This window comes from Nilaparvata lugens, chromosome 3 (assembly GCF_014356525.2).
Source record: "Nilaparvata lugens isolate BPH chromosome 3, ASM1435652v1, whole genome shotgun sequence".
NCBI classification, from domain to species: Eukaryota; Metazoa; Arthropoda; class Insecta; order Hemiptera; family Delphacidae; genus Nilaparvata; species Nilaparvata lugens.
The window spans coordinates 62,507,915-62,532,057 of NC_052506.1; the positions used below are offsets into that span (position 1 = coordinate 62,507,915).

At 33.9% G+C, this 24,143-nt stretch overlaps 1 protein-coding gene across 1 annotated transcript in view; it reads right to left on the bottom strand.

Annotated features, from left to right (window-relative positions):
• Positions 1-232: 232 nt before the first annotated feature.
• The window catches only part of LOC111049074 (low-density lipoprotein receptor-related protein 6), a 69,242-nt gene continuing 45,331 nt past the window's right edge, over positions 233-24,143 (bottom strand). Inside the window, exons 23-27 of the mRNA XM_039422860.1 lie at positions 20,953-21,136; positions 19,490-19,835; positions 17,637-17,833; positions 7,421-7,524; positions 233-6,105 (exon numbers count right to left, since the gene is read on the bottom strand). Of these exons, the coding sequence (XP_039278794.1) occupies positions 5,592-6,105; positions 7,421-7,524; positions 17,637-17,833; positions 19,490-19,835; positions 20,953-21,136 (1,345 nt within the window). The 3' untranslated portion in view covers positions 233-5,591. The remainder of the gene's footprint in view (positions 6,106-7,420; positions 7,525-17,636; positions 17,834-19,489; positions 19,836-20,952; positions 21,137-24,143) is intronic.

The following is a 24,143-nucleotide window of genomic DNA, read 5'->3' on the forward strand; positions in this document are numbered from 1 at the left end:
TGAGTTATAGAAATGGTCCATCATTTAGAATAATTCTGTATTATGGTGGGTATTGAATTATACATTCTGAAGCAAAGAGAGAACAAAATAAAAAAGCATGTTCTGGAAAACGCCGAGTCAGTAAAATTGAAAAATTTTAAAATCGAATCAGAACCATAACGAATATGAGATTTATTGAATTGGAGTAAAAAAATGATTATAGTATGAGGAAAAATTATGATAGATTTTCAAGTTAATTTTGGAACAAGTTTTATTCTGTTGGATGAAGATAGTAAACATTGAAATATATTTCTATTATAATATAACAGTAATATTAACATTGGTAAAGGTACACATAATTTAATCATACAGTAAACATACAATGGAAGGAAATCAACCAATAATCAGTCCATCAAAATTGTATTTTTCGAGAACAGGATAAATTATCCGATAAATGTAATAAAATTATGTGATGGTTCTATGAATAATAAACATTGCTCAGAAGAAATCTGATGTAGTACCTACCTATAGATTAATAATCTACTCTACAATAGAGATTATTCGAACTATTGGACCCAACATACCACGGAAAAGCATAGTTGAAGATTTTGTAAAAAATATAGGGAATCAAATTAGAAACGGATAGTTCACTCTGAGTTAATATTTTGAGAAGAATTTCCAGAATTCCTCGATGAATTTTCAGAGAAATAGTATTAATCAAAGTCTGTTTTACTGAAATATTGTCGTCAAAGTTTGAAGATAATGAATATCTTTTAAATTTTACCAAGGGTCACCACTATATTTGTATGTATGGCAACTCTGTAGGATTATAAACTCATGGATTGTAGGCTAACTGGTTTATTCTATTTTTAATAATAGAAATTGGAGCGATAAGGAACTTTATCCACGTTAGATTAAAATGCATCAAATCATGCATGATGCATTCTATTAACAGTTCTATCAAGAGGTTGATGAGATGAGTCTTGGTACATGAAAAATGTACACTAAGTCAATTTTTACAAAAAACTAAACATTTAAACCCTTAGATCTACTATTTCTATTATAAATTCTATGTAACAGCTTTTATAGTACATATAAAAAAATAATAAATTAGTGATATACTCACTTGTATTTCAGTTAATTTGTAATTGTGATGTATTTATTACTTTCACTTCAAATAATGAAGTTGAGATAACTTGCATTTGTACATAATAATTACAATTTCTTATTTACAATTTAACAGAATATATATTACCTAATCAATTGTAGCCTACCTAGCTTCAGTCATTGTACAATCAAAATTTACGTCGACATTTCGATTGGACACAAATTAATTTGATCTATCTACTTGCGAAGCAATATGGAAGACCAGACTTATGTGACTAATTAACATCAATATACACTAAACGGACAGTTAATTTCAAGCGAATCAATGTATTCATACATTTTCTACTTTACTAATGTAACTAGAAATTTTTGAGTGAATTCTATCAATCTACTTACTACCTTGCTGGACATTTTTATGATCTGTGTGTTTGGTCGATTGAATAATATAGTTTATAAATTGAATGTTAACTGTGCTATTTATGATATTAACAGGTTCTAAGGTTCTGAATAGAATTATTTATCGTAATTTGTTTAAGAGATATAGATGTGAGAATGAACACGTTCATCTATTCATCTGTATATACTCACAATAGTTACAATTTAATTACTGGAATTGAACGTTATTCATCTTATGTTAATAGCAAATCTGTTTGCAATGAGCAAAAATCACAATTTTCAATTAATGTTTGAATCAAATAATAATTAATTAAGTAATTATTATTGAACGAAATTCTAATTAAATGCTGTAAATCACTCCGGAGACTTCTACTGCAAATATTGACAACAGGATTAACAGCTAGATGAAAATTCGATCTAATTCGAATAAATGCAATGTCTCATTAGTTTCATCTGTAATTATTCAAGTTTTGTAATTGAGTCTAGTAAATTTATCGAGTCCATAAAATACAATATATAAATATATTTAATCAAGACAAGCTTTAATTTATTTGGAGGTGCATTACAAGGTAATAAAATACATTTGAGATAGTGTATGGAAAATGAGACCAATTATAATTTCTCATAAGAAATTCTTACCTCCCATCTAATATATTTTTGCTGGGGGTGATGCCCACATGAGTTCTAGGCTTGTGTCTGGGTAATGAGGCAGATTTGCAATATTAGAATACGCATGGCAATCTTCTTGCTTCAAAGTTGAGTCTATCATTGGGCCTCGAACTGAGCTCACTCAGTATTCAATCAAATAATTTTCATATGATCAATGGTCTCATGAAAAATTACATAGAAAAGTTATAGAATGAAAGCCAGCTTTCTAATTGCACAGCCATAAAAAATATTAAATAGAATATTTCAGATTGAAAATTTTCAAAGTTAGTTCATTTTCACAAATATTTTCTTAATTCGTTGAAGCACAAAAATGTTTTGTATCAAAAGTAAGGATAAATAAATTGTATTATGATACAGAAATTACCTAAACAAAAACTTAACCAATTCAAAACACCTCATTTCATACACTGACAAAAAGCCAACCAAAAAACTGCTACAAAACATCAATAAAAAGGATCAAATAATAATAATCAACAAATAAAATGAATATAAAATTCAACTATTCAAATTGAATCTCTCAATAAGGCAACTTGTGAAAAAGGCTACATTGTGATGCTTTTTGGAGCTATCAACATTCTAAAGAGAAATTACTTCAAGGCATCAGATTAAGCTGTTACTCGACTTACTTCACTATTACTTCAGCATCACTGTATTTCACACGACTTATAAATAGGTGTTTTATATTCAGTACTAGGACAAACATTCCTGAGAAATATATAAAGCTCTTGAGGTTTAAGAAATAGGAAGATGATAAATACATTTCAATACTACACAAGTGTAAAAAAGAAACAATTGATAGTCAAAAACAGTTAATCTAGATTGGCCCACATGTGACCCTTTATGCGTTCTCATTATTTTCAAATTCAATGTCCAAACAAGCAATCATTAGAATATACTCAGGTCCCATGTGAAAAAAAAATATTTTCAATGAATGGATTATCATGAAGAAAAAATTATTTTATCAACAGAATTGCTCAATAAGAATAACGTCCCATAAAATGTTTTGCTACAGTGGAGTAAAACGTTGACAACATAACTTCATGTGTTAATTTTTTTGTTTGAAAATATTTTGAATGAATAAAATTTATATTTCAGTTGCAAGAACTGTACTGCGGAATATTCGTAGCTGAGTGATCTATTGGATTATTAATAAATTAGGAAATAGCAATAGCAGCAATCAGTAAATGTTTTCAAATGATAATTACATAAATTCTCCCTGAAATTAAATGCTAATTCTTTGTACATATATGTACAAAAAATAATATACAAATTCTTCTAATTCATGTATACAGATTAAAATATTTCCTCTCCAGAGGAAATAATTCTCCGTAGCTAGGAAGCGTGGAACATAATTATTCTAGATCTATAACCATTTAATTGAATAAATCGTTGTTTGTTGTTTGTATACAGTATAAATTGTATGTAAATAGAAAAATATGTTATTCAAAATGTCCAATACATTAAAAAATAACGGTAACTATTAATTCACATGATATTCTATTACAACCATATAATTTGAATGTGGATGACAATATTTAGAATACAATATTCTAACTATAATAGGAAAAGATTCAATAGCCAATTGCCATCGATTCAAATAAGTAATCATATTTGTTCATTTTGATATTGTTTAGTTGCGTGTTTTCTAATATCTTGCGTCGCCCACTACAAGCAAACGTTTTGAGTTCAACAAATCACTTTGAATAAACTCAAAATCTTCCAGTTTCAAACGTGGGGTCATTAGTCAGAGTGATATTAGAATGTTCAGGTTGCCTCTTTTCATTAAAAATATTAATTTTTTTTCCACGGTATTCCTTAATTTATTATTTGGGAGCACTCTGCTTCCAGTAGGCGACAATGTACAAACTAATCATTAAAAGGAAAACTAACTATGACATGACTCAGAGAAACCAAGGAATAGAAAGAAAGAGAGAGAGAGAGAAAGAGAACCCTTAATGTTCAATAAATTTTTCTGATAAAAATAATGCTTTCTATAAAAGTCTGAGTATTCTATTGTTTTCATGGATCTACAATTTTACGAGTATGTTACAACATAGAAATAAAGTCGGTGAAATCCAAAATTTAACAAAAAAGACCAAAATATTGATAGAGCTAGCTACAACCTTAATAAATTAGTTGGTGAATACAGACACGTTTGGTCGCAGTACTTCTTTCTCATTGATCGTGACATAGTTAAGTCAACTTTTCAAGTTTGTCTTGACTTCACTCAAGTCCTGCATTCCAATGTATTTCTATTCTACTGAGTAGAAACAGGAATCGTTAATAAGCATTGATTCTTATGAGAGTGTTTACGAATCAACTTACTAGTGCTAGTGAATGAGTGAATATTTCCGTAAAAACTAATGGAATATCAACGGTTTCTGATCAGCAGAACAGAAAGTAATTGGAAAGCAGGAATAAATTGTTAAGCGTCGAACCATACGGTTCAATCTGGCGAAGCAAGATGATGGCTTGAATATATATATATATATTTTTTTCTTTATGTGGAACGTAGAGGATATTGGTATAACCAATTTTGATAATTGAACACGAATTCTGAACACATACAGAAGGCAAATGTACCGTGACCTATTACATCACATGATCAATTTTCTTTTTATATATAAATAAGTTATATTCGATAAAAGATTGTCAACGATATTTTTTAAGATGTTGGATAAACTAATACTGGCTTAATACATTAATGATTTACTCTTTTTAAACAAATACCGTACTATACTAATTTACAGTAGTGACTAAAATTAATGAGTTAATTCTAGTCACTACTGTAAATTATTATAGTACGGTATTTGTTTACACAGAGTAAATCATTAATGTATTAGGCCAGCATTAGTTTATCCAACATTTTAAAAAATATCGTTGACAATCTTTTATCGAATATAACTTATTTATGTATAAAAAGAAAATTGATCATGTGATGTAATAGGTCATCACATAATAGAATATTTCTCTATCTTATATGAATAGGTTGGAATTGTTTTTTTTTTTTATAAAAGTTGGTCAAGGATCTTAAATAGAATATTTGATGGTCTATTACGGACTAATATATCTACTCCCTAAAAACGGATATAATACAAATGACTCAAGTATTAATCACGTCTTTAATCTCCAACCTAGTCTAATATGGGTGATAACAATTTATTGAACGTTAATGGGGTGCCATAGAGAAATTCATTCCTGTTTCATGTCATCGAGTTTTCCCTTCTGATTAAACTTAATACGGGTCTAATGATTTGTTTACTCCCTAAAAACGGATACAATAGAAAAGATTCAAGTATTAAGCACGTATTTGAGCTCTAACTTAGTCTAATATGAGTAATAATAATTTGTTTGACTTTAAACTAAATGGATTGCTGTAGAGAAATTCAATAATGTTTCATGTGGTAGAGTTTTGTATTGTGACTGAGCGGCTTTGGAAACTAGCAGTGCTGATGATGGTAACGAGCATTGGGCGACGGAGGCGGCGGCAGGGGGTGGAAGTAGGTGGAGGAGGAGGGGGAAGGTGGGCCGGAAGAGTATGAGCGAGGGGTGGGCGGGGGCGGAAAGGGGTCGCTGTCGCAGCGGTAGTTGGAATCAGACTCGTCGCAGACGTCAGTGCTGCAGGGGGTGGGAGGGGGCGGCAGGTAGCGGGGGCAGCAGTAGTCGGCGTCGCGCTGCACAGTGGTGGCCGGACTGGGGGGCGGATTCAGAGGGTAGCACAGCTGCGACTGTGTCGAGCTGGAGGCGCCGGTCACTGCACTGCGACTGCCGCCCCCGCCACCGCACACCTCGTAGCCGCCGCTGCTGCTGCCGCCTCCGCCGTTCAGCATCGACATGCGCACCGCCCCCGGCTGCAACCCTGCCGCCCCCACGATGCGCTGAGGCTTCGGTGACAGCGGGTCAGCGGCCGAGTCTCCCTCGCACGGAAGCCCACCACTCGACTTCGATTTCGGCCTAACCAACAACAAACACAACATATTGAAACACATTCACATTACTCCTACACGTGCACTTTACTACACTAGCTTCTATAATTTCATTAGCTTGTAAATTCATTATCACAATAATTAAAAGTAAGAATACATTGAATTCCTATTAAATAGAAATTTCCTTTTCCATATTAAAATTCAAACTATATTTTATAAAGTGTAACTATATATTTGAACGTTTCCTGCACATCAATGACAACGGCTCATTTCCATAAAAATAAAAAAATCATGGTTTCTTTTCATTAACAAACGGCAAATCTTTTAGCGTATAATGCCCACATAAGTATATGAATCTTGCAATAATTGTAACGAGATGAGAAATGATAGAGGAAATGCCAGACGGAATGGGAATCGAACCGGTACAGTGATATCAGATTGAAGTTGCGAAGCCCCAGTCTATGAGGCTCACCTTTCAATAACATCAAACTTTAATATAATTATAGTATAATGACAATTGCAAATTATCAAATTGATTTTTCATGAATAAAATAATTGAATGAGTGGAGCGAATTCTGTTTCTAGTCAATCGGCGTTTGTCTGTTTGTTTGTTTGTACCGCAGTTACAGTCGCAGTTATGGACCGATTTGGATACAATTTGGTATACAAGTACTTGTTACTTTGAAACAAGGCGCAAAAACGTCTATATTTCAAAATTTTAAATTCATCCCCGTTTCAAGATGGCGGCCGTTTATTCGGAAATTTTACCCTAAAAATCAACCTAACTTTTCAATACTTTATCGGATCAGGTTCAAATCGGGCAAATTCTTCTCCACGCTTCAAATCGGCATTATTCATGTTCAAAAATTTCTAATTTTTGGAATTTGATTTTTTTTCAAAAGCCCAATCCAAGTTTCAGATTTTTTATCTTTTCAACCGTGCTTCCGAGGTCAATTGTGTAGAGGACCTTTATTCTTCAGCGCTTCAAGGTGATCTTATTTCATATATCACATGATCAAAATGTCAACAAATTTGGAATTCGATAATTTTTTTTCAAGTCCCACATTTCAAGTTTCAGATTATTTTTATCTCTTCAACCGTGCATCCTAGCTCAAAAGTGTAGAGAACTTCTATTTCTCAGCGTCCTCCACCGATCCTATTGCATACATATTGATACTGTAGATCCAATTTGTATATGTGTTTGTGAGTGAATAGGCGGGCGTGTGTGAGTAGTGATTTTAGTGAGTGTAGCGAGTTCTACTGTTCCCCGAACTACTAGTAATTGAGTGAAACATAATTTAAAGTGATAAGTTAACTATTCTGAATCAACAGGAAAATATTACCTGATGCATTTGTAGACTCCATATGCTATACTTATTATGGATGCAATGAATATGCAAAGAATTAATCCTCCCTGGCCACTGGACGCCTGTGCTTCTGGATCAACCTGAAACAGACAACAATCAATTCAATGCAACTTACTAAACATAATACAACATTCAAGTTGTCAATCGTATATTTATAGTATATTCATATACTATTAGTGGTATTGACATTTGAAAATATCAATGTCTTATTCTGTTTATTATGGAGAAATACCACAAGATCTCTACCCATACAATCAAATAATCATGCATACTTCACCTATAAATTTGTCAAATTGGCCAACCAGTGATACAATTTACTGGCACAAAAATAGAAGTACATCAACAAATTACTAACGGGTTATTGGTTACCAACAAATCAGATTTTAATGATTGTTATAAAACTTTATTATGAAGTGAAAAAGTATTCGGTTAGATTGAATTTTTATTGTCTCATTAGTCAAACTGATAGACATTTCAACCAAATTTCTCAAAGCACACTTAGTCCAGGCAATGAATGCTCAAAAAAGGGTATGAAGGGAAATGTTAGGAAGACAATTTTTGACCCCGCGGTTCAGTTTAGGGTAGTTAGGAGGTAAACATATAAAAAAAATCCACCCCTACCCCCTGTGCTAAGGAGGTGGGGTGGTTTAAAGGTACCATTTTTTTGTTTCTCGCATAAAACTGAGAAACTATGTATACTAAGGACAAGACTGTCATATAACAAATTAAAGCTTAAATAATTTCCTACAATATTAATTCTACAACTTTTTTCATATCTCCTCTAGTTTCCGAGATATACGCTCTTGAAAGTGTGACATTTTTGAAAAAAAAAAACAAGTTTGCCACCAATTTTTTTCTATTTTTGCTCTTATAACTTTTTAAAAATCGACGGGAAAAATCCATGCTGATTATGAGCTTATAAGGCATTAAATTCTCTTCAATTTGATGTATAATTTCACACTTTTAGTAATTTCCTTACACTTTTTGCAGCAGCTTCAGTGTTGAGTGTGAAATCTCCATTTTTGCAATACTAGACCAATTGACAAAGGAATTTGGAGGGAATGTTTTGAAAATGTTTTTGACTTTGCAGCTTTGCTATGTTCACCTACTAACTAGTCCAAATCAAGCTACAAAGTCAAAAATTGTGTCACAGACACAAATGATTCAAATGTCATTGTCAAACGATCAATTGTGCAGCAATGAAAATTTCACCCCCTATATTGAAGCTTCTATAACAATGAAAGGAAAACTTGAAATAGAGAAATAATAAAAAGTTATAAGAGCAAAAATAGAAAAAAATTGGTGGCAAACGTGTTTTTTTCAAAAATGTCACACCTTCAAGAGCGGATATCTCGGAAACTAGAGGAGATATGATAAAAGTTGTAGAATGAATATTGTAGGAAATTATGTAAGCTTTAATTTGTTATATGACAGTCTTGTTCTTAGTATACATAGTTTTTTAGTTTTATGCGAGAAACCAAAAAATGGTACCTTTGAACCACCCCCACCCCTTTAGCACAGGGGGTAGGGGTGGGGACTTTTGATATGTTTACCTCCTAACTACCCTAAACTGAACCACGGGGTCGAAAATTATCTTCCCAACTTTTCCCTCTATAACCTTTCCTTGACTGGACGTGGGTGAACTGAAAAAATAATATGCAACTGTTGAGAAGTAAAGCTCAATAAAATACCAAAAAATCTGGTGTGGTACACTCACACAACTTTCCTTGCTCATTGAACTGTAAGCCCCATTTCTAAACGAGAATAATTTAGGGGAATAACATAATGACGATTGGCGGCAACATTTTATTTTAAACTACGATCAGACTTCTGTATACAGTATATGTGTATATATAATTGTTTTCAGAGTACTTTTTCCTTTGTTCTACAGATGAAATATCTCGACTATGTGTTCTTTTTATGAACTGCTCTACCTACCTACCTCATGCACGAGAAGGAGGTTACAAAGTCCATTTCTCAAGGATGGGGTGAACCCCCCATTAGTTTCCCGGAAAGGAGCCTTATGCCAGTTGATAGAGCTGATAAATAACTATACAGGGTATGAATTTGAAAAAAATCGGTCAAGTAATTTTTGAGAAAATCTTGAAAAACATGGTATTTTAGTAATTATCTGCCATTTTTCTCAAGAATATTACGGAGCTCCTGCAATTTTCCCAAAAATGAGACTCATGTCAGTTGATAGGGCTAATGAATAGCTATCTATGGTATAAATTTGAAGAAAATCGTTGCAGCAGTTTTCGAGAAAACCGTGAAAAACATGGTTTTTTAGTCATTATCCGCCATTTTTCTCAAGAATATTACGGAGCTCCTGGAATTTTCCCAGAAATGAGACTCATGTCAGTTGATAGGGCCTATAAATAGCTATCCATGGTATAAATTTGAAGAAAATCGTTAGAGCCGTTTTCGAGAAAACCGTGAAAAACATGGTTTTTTAGTAATTATCCGCCATTTTTTCCGCCATTTTGAATTCAATTTTATTGAATTTCTTATTGTCAGATCCTCATGGTATAAGGACCTTAAGTTTAAAATTTCAAGTCAATCGGTTGATTAGGACTGGAGTTATCGTGTTCACAGACATACACACATACACACACACACACACAACACACACACACACCACACACACACACACACACACACACACAGACCAACACCCAAAAATCATGTTTTTGGACTCGGGGGACCTTGAAACGTATAGAAAACTTGAAATCGGGGTACCTTAATTTTTTTGGAAAGAAATACTTTCCTTACCTATGGTAATAGGGCAAGGAAAGTAAAAACGTATCTTATAGTTGACAGAAATTATATAAGTTTCAAGTTTTTTTCAATTTTTTTATTGCATCCCAAACATCCGAATAATCAGACTGAGGATAAGTCAAAAAGAGCAACCTAAAGGAGGTTCTCAACACATATCATAATACATTGATGAAATACTGTAATAAATTATACAATAGTCACATGAAATATATATACAGGGTGTTTCAGAAGTAGTGTCGAGAATTTTAGGGTATTGTACCTGGATGCTAGGAGACTACAAATGTCATATTTGAAGTGTCCAAAACTCAGCGGTTATCCTTATAGCTGCCATTTTGTTTTTTTTTCACTTAAAAATTTTTATCTCAAGAACGAAATGTTGTATTGATCTGAAATTTGGCATGAATATTTATGCTATAAAGACTCAACTATAAAAAAAAAATTTTTTTTCGTTGAATTTTTTCAAAATGGCGGCCATTTCAAATTTTTGATGGCGAATATCTCGTAAACCGTCGATTTTACAGAAAATTTACAAGAGACAAAAAAGTTAGCAAATTTTTTCACGATTCCAATGATACCTAATTTATTAAGATTGGTCGAAGAATAACAGAGAAATTAATTTTTTTCGTACTGCATGCATGACCACTTTTCACCATTTAAAGATCAATATTAATTTTTTTTATAATTTCATGAAAACCGTTCTTATTACAGAAATATACAAGAATAACTTTCCTCCAAATTTTATTTTACATTGAAAAATATTAATTTCACTCAATCGGTTCACTGATACTAATGCAGCAATTGCTCAAAATGCCGTCCTTCAACTTGATTACACAGTCTGCACCTTTCAATCATGGACCGTCGAACTGCTATAAAAGCACTTTCATCATCTTGAATGGCACCTGCTGCAGCAACCACTCTTGCCACAAGGTCTTCTTCGTTTTCTACTGGCGTGCTGTAAACAAGGTCTTTCATATGGCCCCAGAAAAAAAAATCTAAAGGGTTGAGGTCAGGTGAACGTGCGGGCCACGGTACTGGTCCACCCCGCCCAATCCACCGCTGACGATAGGTCATGTTCAGAAAGTCCGTAACAACATTTCCGAAATGAGCAGGGGCACCAACCATCATGTTGAAACCAAATATTATATCTGTTTGCAAGAGGTACATCTTCCAAAAGTTCTGGTAGTATGTCTCTTAAAAAAGTAATGTACGTGGGAGAATTCAGACGATTAGGAAGAATGTATGGTCCAATCACGCGATTACCTAAGATACCCGCCCAAACATTCAGCGAAAATCTATGCTGATAACCACGCACTTTGACCTCATGAGGATTGTCTAAGGCCAGACGTGACTGTTGCGAGAGTTGAAGATTCCTTCTCTTGTAAAGCTGGACTCATCGGTAAATAACACATTTTCTAGAAAATTTGGTGGATAATGTCTTGCTGAAGAAACCAACGGGCACAGTTTACTCTTGGCTCATAGTCGCGTTCAACCAATGAGTGAACTTTTTGAAAGCGGAAGGGGTGAAGTCTTTCCTTGTTTAGTACACGCCACACAGAAGAAGCACTTGAATTGATTTGCTTTGCAACTGCTCTCGTACTCGTTCTAGGATTGAAATCGAATTTCTGCAATACTTCCTCTTCAAAAGCAACATTTCGAACTGCTCGAGGCCTACCAGCAATTACCCTGTTCCGTTCAAATGAACCAACTTCTCTCAGCCGATTGGGAGTTCTTGTGAACACCTTGTCGGAAGGGAGACGGCGGTTTGGAAATGCAGCTGCATACATTCTTCTTGCTTCGGTCGCATTGCCAAGAGCTGCTCCATACATGAAGTGAATATCGGTGTACTCCAGCGAACTAAATTCCATTACAATAATTAAATATTTGTGTAGAAGCAACGTAAGAAAATATTGAAACTGGAAATTTAAAATAGAAATAAGACCTAGGAAACGTGAGACTAAGAAATAGGAAGCACTACATCTGGTTCTTTACTTTTAATGAAACAACAATACTTTTACAAGACAAACATTATCATCTGAAAACCATTGTAAAATCATCTGTTTGCCCATATGGAGCCATACCGAGTTTCAAAGCTTCATCTTAAATACATCTGGAATTAAAAAATTAATATTGATCTTTAAATGGTGAAAAGTGGTCATGCATGCAGTACGAAAAAAATTAATTTCTCTGTTATTCTTCGACCAATCTTAATAAATTATAGTCCAGGCGCTGGCTTACATTGAGCATACATGAGAGAGGCAGAGAATTTGACTTCGGATTATTGTTAGGGGGTCTTTAGTGTATATGAAACTCGATGTCGTCACGTCCCAGGGTGGTCGACAGCTTGGGGGGGAGGGGGATAAGTAGCACTGTTACGCTGCGGCGCGGTCCTCCCCCATGATTAATGCGCGTAATGGCCTGTCTATCGCATCGCTCCTACTAGTCTATGCATTCAAATTATGTATTTCAGGAACGCTATCTTATGTATTTTCGGTCGCTGAACACGATTTTTCAACTCTCAAGCCTTAATAATTGATAATTCTCATCATAATATACTAATTATGGTCAAAATTACAAACTTCATCTCATTCTGCAAGGAAACTAAGAAATGACTGTTTGAAATAAACGAAACTTGGGTTTCAAGAAATATATTAGGATAGAATAAAGATAATATTTATATATGTTTATGTTCCATTGTTTTTATCTCAAATTAATTTATTGTGATGCACTGCAGGCTAACTTATATTATAATTTAAATAATTGCACACTGGCCACGCTTACTTGATATAGTGGTCAGTTAATTTCCAAGAAATATTTGTGGAATTTCTTAGTCCTTCATGGTGGAAATGGAATTCATCATTCATTCATTATCATAATGATTATGTTTAGTATGAAAATGTTAATCTTTCGTGAATCTTCAGTTTGTCGTGAACTTTTGAGAAATTATATCCAATATAATAATAGATATGTGTCAAATCAAAATGAAATGAAAATTTAAATATCCATTCATATTATTTCTAACAGTATTATTATAATGATATTTCACTAACTTTTGATTGATTCATCCATTATGGTATTCCCGTTCAGACTGTTTTGAAATGGTAATAAGTTACCGTATTCAGTATCAAAATTTGGGATTCGAATAGTTTTGGGCCATGCCTGTTATTCTTCCCCAAACATATTTATATGATTTGTAATTTTATCCACAAATGAATGAATGAATGTATGTATTCCTGCATGTAGCTAACGTATGGATTATTCCTTTATAGATTCTTGCATGTCACATTAATAGATCTCTGCCACAGATTTAGAAATCAAGTCTCGATGGTTTGGAGAGCATATTATTGGAGTGATTCTTTTACTCTGTTGCTTCTAATATGTTCACTACCTTTGTTTGATTTTAGATCATAGACATGAAAAGCTATGTCCACCTGTATCACTCCATATTTATTGAGAATTTTCATAACTCTTCTCATCACAAAGTTTCCATAATCTTGCAGCGTATTGAAGTTTTGAAAAGTGAAGTAGGAGTTGAATTCAGGAGAACCATGTCATCATTATGCGAATTTGTCAACGATATTTAGGGATTTAGTCAAATCCACAACTAGTTTCACTTACAATTTCATGGGCCAAGTGAGATTAAGAGTTTTTTTCAAATATCCATTAGATGTTGACAGAGATTGCGGTTATTGTAGAAATGAATGCTGCACTAAAACTTCAATGCTGAATTATCTTTAAACAGCTACCTAGTAAAAATACAGAGATCAGATTTTTTTGTTCTAGAATTAACTAAGACTAGGATTCTTGTTTGATTGCATCGCGTGGAATGAAAGAACTCTGTTTCATTTTATAAGTGAGAATACACTTTTACAATTTGCCACAACTATGTTCAGATAAAAATCGTTGGAGACCGAATAACTATTTCTTTCTATACGTTCAAAAGAGAATCACACACTTCTTCACTTGCTTCCAGACCATTGATAACATTATGCAGATTCTGTTGTCCATCAGAGTCTTGAAGAAAAATGTTATGTTCTCTTGAGAAGATTATGCTTCTGGAAATCATTCTCATCTCTCATTATTCTTGTTTTACTTCATTAGATGACTTTCTTCACAATCTCCAGTGATATCCATAATGATGTCAACATACTTGAACAGAATATCTTTGATGGAAGATTTATTTATATAGTAGCAGCCATTTTAGGAAAGCCTTTGAAGAACTAGCTATTCCAATCACTCAGTTATGGATGATCGAATGAGGGTTTGTTCCAAAGCATGATCGGTTGTCACATTTATTAAATTTTCAAGGTTTCATTTGACAGAGAGTCAATGTATTGACTGTATAGAGTTAATGTTTCCTTATTGGAAATTATTTTCTACTTCTATGGGTATTTTTTTATATTTTCTAGATATAACACAGACTTTATAACATAGTTTGTGTGATTGAATGAAAAAAGTATGGGATCTTTTCTCTTACAGTTTCTATGTGCAATACCAGAGTCCTTCCTTATGAGCATGAATACAATTTAAGATAATTTAAACTATGTTACAATAATCAGTCATAAATTTCAAGTAGTCATTGATTTTTATTCTAAAAAAAACTCCACAAATAGCTCCTGACTTCTTTCAAATATACTTTGACAATCTCTCATATTTGAAACGTTCATGAGTCCTTGTAGTTGTTTCATTGAATTGATTGCTTGCTCTCACACCTTAATTATACTGATCTCCCCTCAATAGATTTCCAACAGAATTCTCTCCAAATATTTCAAATTCAACAAAGATATCTCTCATTCCACTTTCATTTAAGTACCACCCCAAGACAATCAGTCAAACTCAGCCAGATGAAAAGTATCTATTCGTAGATATAAGTTACAGAAATCAGTCGATAAAGCTGCGTTTACACCAAAGTTATTAACAAAATGTTAATAACTTAATCCCCAAGACAATCAGTCAAACTCAGCCAGATGAAAAGTATCTATTCGTAGATATAAGTTACAGAAATCAGTCGATAAAGCTGCGTTTACACCAAAGTTATTAACAAAATGTTAATAACTTAATCTTTATAGATTCTATTAGATTGAACGGAACTTGGCAAACACATATGTCCATCATATGTATGATAAGTTATGTCAAATCTAATAGAATCTATAAAGATTAAGTTATATTAACATCTCCTTAATAACTTTGGTGTAAACGCAGCTTTAGAGTTGTATTTCCTTTGTAATCAAATATTTAGTCATATCACATGGGAGTAATTGGCATTATTTGTGCTTCAACTGTAAATTTATATTAAGAAAATATTTTACTCCTGTTACACGGTGCTCTATAAATGGGGTAGCCTATATTATTTGTTTAACTTACTCCATTACTTGACTTTCGCAATTCCAAAGTGATCATTGAACTAAATCGAATAATTATTCTCTCTTAATGGAATATCAGTTTTTTATCGACTGAGAAACACATATAGGATTCCTAACAGGATGGTTTATCATTACAATGTAAACATAAATAATGATAATGAGATGAAGTTTGTAATTTTGACCATAATTAGTATATTATGATGAGAATTATCAATTATTAAGGCTTGAGAGTTGAAAAATCGTGTTCAGCGACCGAAAATACATAAGATAGCGTTCCTGAAATACATAATTTGAATGCATAGACTAGTAGGAGCGATGTGATAGACAGGCCATTACGCGCATTAATCATGGGGGAGGACCGCGCCGCAGCATAACAGTGCTATTTATCCCCCTCCCACTGCCGCATCCATGATCGTAACCCCCAAACTATATATATCATTGGATTCAGCAAGAAACGGCCTACAACGTTTATTGAGAGCCTTTTCCTCTAAGTCGGTTAATTACTTGAATATTCGAGAAATAACAAAAAGTCCATAATAAAAAAATACATTTTTCGAGATATTTTATTTTTTTACGGAAAAACTATGCGGTTTATCGCAAAAATGTATAGGACCACATTGAAAGCCAGTTATAAGTACATGATATTGAGAAAAAATTAAAAGCTGTACTATGAATAGTAACTGCAGGACAGGCGATTTTATAAACGCTCGTTTTTTACAACTTACCCCCCTCCCCCCCAAGCTGTCGACCACCCTGGGACGTGACGACATCGAGTTTCATATACACTAAAGACCCCCTAACAATAATCCGAAGTCAAATTCTCTGCCTCTCTCATGTATGCTCAATGTAAGCCAGCGCCTGGACTATTAGGTATCATTGGAATCGTGAAAAAATTTGCTAACTTTTTTGTCTCTTTTAAATTTTCTGTAAAATGGACGGTTTTCGAGATATTCGCCATCAAAAATTTGAAATGGCCGCCATTTTGAAAAATTTCAACGAAAAAATTTTTTTTTATTTTTTATAGTTGAGTCTTTATAGCATAAATATTCATGCCAAATTTCAGATCAATACAACATTTCGTTCTTGAGATAAAAAATTTTTAAGTGAAAAAAACAAAATGGCAGCTATAAGGATAACCGCTGAGTTTTGGACACTTCAAATATGACATTTGTAGTCTCCTAGCATCCAGGTACAATACCCTAAAATTCTCGACACTACTTCTGAAACACCCTGTATATATACAGTATATATAAAAACGCAGTTAGTCAAGAGTACCTATGTACAAGGACCTGGGAAGAATCAAAGACAAGGAACAATAATATATCACTCCTGCAGAAACTCATCCACAGAATAGTATGGCCTTTCAAGCAACATCCTCTTTAACATTCCTCTGAATCTTCGTAAGTCCGCCATGTCTCTAATATCCTGAGGTAATCTATTATATATTTTTGGGTCCATATATTGAGGAGATTTTTCAAACATGGCGGTTCTATGATCACCAGTCATCAAAAGGGCGTATTATTCATTTTTTTCTGTTTTCAACCAACTTGAAAAAATTTGTCCTAAAAATAGACGGCGAATATCTCCTGAACCGTGCGTTTAACGGGAAAATGTTACTGAGCCAAAAGTGCTTAGAATTCATTTGCAAAAATCTGTTCCATTTTACTAAAAAATATTAAAAATTTATCTATACTTTTTGGATATATTAAACGTAAAGCTCATAATATAACTATAGAACATTTACATTATATTATTTTACATTTTTATCCAAAATATGTATGAATGCTCATTAAATATTTAATTTAGCATTCTATAATTCGAATGTTTCCTTCATCTCTGCCCATGAGTATTATAGCCCGAGAGATATTACTTTTAACATGAAGAGGGGAAACCAGTTTCTTCTCCTCCTCCTCCCCCTTCACCTCTTCCTTCTCCTCAACCATAGCGTCGTATAATTAAATTTGTAGTAAACGCTTGGCCTCATCGATTTGTAGCATTATAGCAGTTCTACTGTAGTCTGTAGAGGTTCAAACATGTGTTTGTATGTGACTTACCCTCCTTTTGGCGGCGCATGCACTGTTGGTCTCGTCGGATGCGTCGGCGCAGTGACTGATGTCGTCGCAGACCAGCATCAGCGGAATGCAATGGCCGCCCGACGCGCACTGGAAGTCAGAGCTCTTGCACAACGGGCACGACAACTCGTCCGACCCGTCGGGGCAGTTCGGCGTGCCGTCACACACCAGACTCAAATCTGAAAGCATCATTCCAAATAGTATCAATTTCTCAAATCAATACTCCTTTATAGTTCAATACAATATACGATTTGTATATATCCATAATAATAATATACTGTATAATAAATATATTTGTAAAGCATATTTTCCTACAGATACCTTGAAAAGTGAGCATTTCTGCACTGATTGCAGGCCGCAAAGAATCACTTTCCCGCACTAGTGCGCAAAGTGAGCACTTTGCGTACTCCAGATTTGCAGCATGACAACGCAAAATAGTTAGTAGGTTATATGGAGCACCAGTGCAGCAAAATCAAAATTAAGTTGGTAATACTCATAGTGAGGCCCACGTTATAATGGCAGTGGAGAACAGCGTTGCCTTGCCATTATGTGCCTTCATTATAGTCATTTCAATGCTTACATAACATAAACCCCCTTCAAGCCGTCAGATAAATTTTCAATTGAATTAATAATTATTATAATTCAACTATTATTATTCAATTTTAATAAATTAAGGTTTTTATTAATAATAAAATTACACAGAAAAACATTTGATGGATTTCAGGGGATTTTACCCATAATTACCCACTTTTCATATTCAATGGTAACTGTAGGAAAAATTTAATGTGAAATACGTGCGCAAAGTTCGTTTCCTGCACTCGAGAAACCATCATTCCGCACTTGCCTACGGCTCGTGCGTGAACGTTTCTTTCGGTGCAGCAAACTGTCACTTTGCGCACTAGTTGCACAAATAACTATTTTCAATGATTTAACAATACATTTTTATTATTGAGGTTAAATATTTTGTTAATTAATTATATTTCTACATTGTTAAAACAAGGATCTGGAAACATTGTCGAGCTAGAAGAGTATAGTGCTATCTGCTTTGTAGAATGATAGACAGACAATGATAATCAAATAATGCCAATATAACGTGGACCTCACTATAAGTATATTTTGGACAACAATGAAGCTAAAGATATCGAAAACATAACAAACTTTTACTAATTTATAAATCATTATTCAAGGAAACAAAATGGTATAGAGACCATACTTTTCTAAAATCACAGAATAACCTCCCAAACCTTTCCTTTTACCTTTATAACCTAATTGAACAGAACCTTTTACTTAATGTTCATACACTAGAAAAATTGAAACTCGCAGTTCTGAGGCACTCCTCTATCTTGTTCACAATAGATCAGATGTTGAGAGCTTCAATGTTTACGCGTGGATCCGATTGAATCAATAAACCAATTAAAGATTAACCAATAAACACAAATGCCCTCAAATATGTATTTTTAAATGAGTTTGTTGCACGCGTTTAGAGTTGTTCAAGTTACTATGTTCAATACAGTTTATCCTTATACAGTAACTGTAGTTTCAGTTCAAGTTGAAGACAATTACAGTCATATTTACGGCAGTAAAGTATTTTTATACAGAAACTCTTCTTCACTCTTCATTACTTTCTTTTAAACCCTCTATTACATGGGAAACCATAGTTGGCTAGGTATTTTCCCTCCTTTCTTTCTTTTCAGCACAGCCCATCATGAAGCCTGTTTTTGATTTTTTTTTTAATTTGTATTATGTTTGTGTTGTTCTGTATATTGATTTATTTTGTGTATCTTGTGTTGATTTAAATAGAATGATTGATTAATTGAGCTGTGTTCAAGTATTACCGATGCATTGCGAGGAATGACACTTGAACTGCTTGTCGGGCTGACAGCTGGGACATCCGATCTCGTCGCTGGCGTCCGGGCAATCGGCCCGGCCGTCACAACGCCACTCCTGCGGCACACAGTCCGCCCCCGCCCCACCGCCTCCAAGGCCACCGCCCCCGCACGAGAACATGTCGGGGAAGTGGTCGCAGGCGGGCAGCAGCTGGCACACCCGCCGGTCCTCCCTCAGCGTGTAGCCGTGCGGACACGAGCACTCCGCCCCCCGACCCTCGCCGCCTCCACCCGAGGGCATGCACATGTGGCTGCATCCATTCGACTTGACGCTGCACGGATTGCTCCAGTCCAACTGCAACACAACAATTTCACATTTTATTCACTAGATTGCTGATCACTTAGAAAAGTATCCAATAAAATAGAATGAACTGTAAGTACAAAATAACTGACTAGGTCTACTATGATTAATTTGAACAATGATATGAATAAATGTTGAAAAATCGTTTCACGTTTCAATAATGTCTACTGGTTGATAGGTTGACTGACATAAATTATTTCCTCTCATGAAAATATACCCGTATTTAAACATAATTAATACATTGTCATTCATGTACTCATTTATTTCCAACATTATTTTTATTTGAACATGTTCGATAAGTAATTACTAGAGCGAAATAAACCAAATATTTTAACACTGAATTAAATAACAATTCACAAAGTTTCATTACAGCTGCTCAACAGAACTTTTATCCTTTTTTCATAATTGAACATGTACACATAAGTTAGTCTAAAAAATAAATAATATGTCTATGACTTGTGCTTGGTTGATGACGTGAGGGTTAATTTATTACAAGATTTAAAAACGACACTAATTGAAAAAAAATATATTCAAGTATTTTTATACAACATTATCAATTATTTGCAAGTGAAGTATAAATACCTGCAACGGCAAAGCAGAGTGCAGGTGTAAGTAATATAATTTAATCAAATCAACTTATTGTCAAACATACACAAATTTCAACATAACATCAGAAAAAAATAATTCCTCAAGATCTTAAACACACTGCATGGCACTGCCAAGCAAGGAAAATCCAGTCCGCTGGGAGTGAGCACCAGCTTATATTGTTAAGGGACTACGAAATAAAATAAGAACAAATACTATAAATAATAACAATAACCCTATATTGACTAACAATGATACGAAAAATTATAATTCTAATAAGAAAATGAAACATACAATATCTAACATAATAAGATGATACAGTTCTTAGTAGAAAATCAATAATTCAAGTCTCTCAATGTTATTGAGTGATGAACTGGCGGCTCATCGGCTCGGCTTAATCAAGTGGTCTTGGGCGTGGCGTAGACAATGATAAGTCTGCCAAAGGATAACAAAAGAATAGAATGTAAATAAAATAATGAAACGATAGTTATCAAATAAACAGATAGCATTTGCAGGTTAAACTTACCTTTGTGTCAACAGCTACCAAGTCATTGAGGTGAGCTATTCGCGAGATTACCATTTCCCGAATTCGTCCAGTCTCCTTGTCTACTCTCTCCACCACTTGAGACTCGCGGTCGATCCAATAGAGATAGTGGCCCAACACAGCCACACTGCTCACTTGTCCACTTCGTGTGTAAACTATGTTTCTCCTGCAAAACACAAAACCGTCCACAATAATATTATAAATCAAGTATTTCATCAGTTTTCAATAAAATATCATGTATTTCAATTAGTGATGTGGATCCGGAATATTCCCAGTGGGAAGGAACTTATGATTTGGCAATATTTCCGAGGCCAAGAAATTTTGGGAATTTAAGGGAATTTATGGGAACTTAAGGGAATTAATAAAATTGCTCTAAAAATGATTGAAATTGATCAGTCCCACTCATATTTTACATCGATATAATGAATAAATCATAATTCTATTTTATATTGATCAAGCTCAGCCACATTTTACATTGATATAATCAATAAATCATTCTTTGAGCCTGTTTTTGCTCACTCACTCACTGTCATTTAAATACTCGTATAAATAGTCCCAGTCGATGAAAGATTTTAGAGGAAAAATTTTGGAACACAATTTTTGACCCCATAGCTCTTTTAAGGGTAGTAAGGGGGTAAACATATCAAAAGTCCTCACTACTACCCCCTGTGCTAAGGGGTGGGGTGGTTTGAAAGTGCCATATTTTGTTTTTTGCATATATCTAGAACAATATGCGCCTTTCGGAAATTTTTGTCGAACACAATCATAATATTAAAGCTCGCAAATTGTCCTACAAATTTCATTTCCAACATTTTTCCATATCTCTCATAGTTTTCTAGGTATGAGCTCTCTAAGGTATCACATTTTGAAGAAAACCCCTTCCGGCTCCGATTTTTTCATCTTTTCGGACTTATAACTTTTTAACGATTCATTGAAAAAATCCGTGCTAATCATGGGCTCATAGAGCATGTATATGCTCCTCCTATTCTCTTCAATTTCATCTATGGTCTCGTTATTCTACGCATCTCCCAACGATTGTTGCTGCCGTTATAGTGTTGAGTGTGAAATCTTCAGTTCAACAACAATTGTCAGGGAAATTGGGAGGGAATGTTTGGAACACAATATTTGACTTCCCAGCTTTGTTTGAACTAGTTAGAAGGTGAAAATATCAAAAGTCCTCATCCCTACTCCTTGAGCTTAAGGGATGAGGGTAGTTTAAAAGTTTCAGCGACATGGCTAACTGAGTAAAAATTAAGCTAGATATATTTCCTACAAGTTTTGTACAGTAGAGTTTGATCGTTGAACAAAGAAGTGAACAGTTGTAGTTGACAGTTACGATGCAGTGTACCAAATTACATTTTTTTTATTCAAGACAAAATTGAAATCGATGTTTCAAAAGAAACAGAATTGAATGATAGATTTGTCTATTTAGTCTAAGCAATGAATGCTCAAAAAAGGGTATAGGGGGAAAAGATGGGAACACAGTTTTTGACCCCGCAGTTCAGTTTAGGGTAGTTAGGAGGTAAACATATCAAAAGTCCCTACCCCCGGTGCTAAGGGGGTGGGGGTGGTTTAAAGGTACCATCTTTTGGTTTCTAGCATAAAACTCAAAAACTATGTATCCTAAGGACTTGACTGTCATATAACAAATTAAAGCTTATATAATTTCTTACAATATTCATTCCACAACTTTTTTTATATCTCCACTAGTTTTCGAGATATCCGCTCTTGAAGGTTTGACATTTTTGGAAAAACACGTTTGCCACCAATTTTATTCTATTTTTGCTCTTATAACTTTTTAAAAATCGACGGAAAAAAATCCATGCTGATTATGAGCTTATAAGGCATCAAATTCTCTTCAATTTGAAACAATGCATTTCAGCGACATGGCTAACTGAGTAAAAATTAAGCTAGATAAATTTCCTACAAGTTTTGTACAGTAGAGTTTTGTTATACCTTTTAATATGATTACTCCCTTACTATCCTTAAAAGAAGAGATACGGGGTCAAAAATTGTGTTCCAAAATTCTCCCTCTATAATCTTCCATTGACTGGACTATACGAGTATTTAAAAGACAGTAAGTTGTAGACCATTCAATTCTCTTCGATTTAATGTATTATTTCATCATTTTATGCTCTCCATCAATTTTTATAGCAGTTTTAGTGTTGAGTGTGGTAGGAGTGAGGACTTTTTATATGAGGGGGCTTACACCCTCACTATCCTTTTAAAAGGACTGCGAGGTCAAAAATTGGGTTCCCAACTTTTCCCTCTATATCTTTTTGAGCATTCGTTTCCTGGACTAGTATCTTATTACTAGTTAAGTGAGCCTCAATGACTCTTGAAAGGTTGTGAGCTGTGGAATTATTTTCTTCTCAATATTGAATTAAATTCGAGTATGCTCCTTGTTTTAGTTTAGCCTATTTTGCTGTATTTTATAATTTCTAATTTTTGGATTTATATTCTACTCTAATCTTTATTTACACGATTATTTTTGTGCAGAGAAATTGAATAAAGTCATGCAATGAAAGTTAAATTACACTCAATACTTTGTTGACTCTGTTTACCTTTATTAGTAAGTATAAAATCTTATTCAACTTGTAAGACATGAAAGTAGCATGATAATAGTGGTGCAATTGAATGATTTATTGAGTGCTCAGTCTATGAACTTTAAATTACTGTTTTCTTTGAACTTACTACAATTTATAAGTTATCCAACCTTATATTTCTTACATAAATCTGTTATATAACTGGTAATTGAGACCTTGTGTAACAAAAAACGTCTTTTTCGGTAATTTTTTATGAAGGAAATCATAAATTTCTTCAAGTTCCCATAAATTCCCGGGAATTTATGATTTTTGGAAATATTTCCCTCAAATTCCCTGGGAATATTTCCTCGATCTTAAATTCCCGGGAATTTTACATCACTAATTACAATTACAAAATGATGCCATATATGATAACCCAATCATACGTTTACTTCTTTCTGCATACATTACAATTAGAGTAGTAGATTAATGAATTATGTTCCAGCCTTTTTAATTAATTCATAATCATTCCCTCAACTTATATATTCCAATTTCGTAGTTGTTTCTTAACAATATGAAATGATAATCACTCCCAGCAGACGGATTCTTCTTAGAGACCTCCTGAGTAGTACCAAACAATCTCAAATT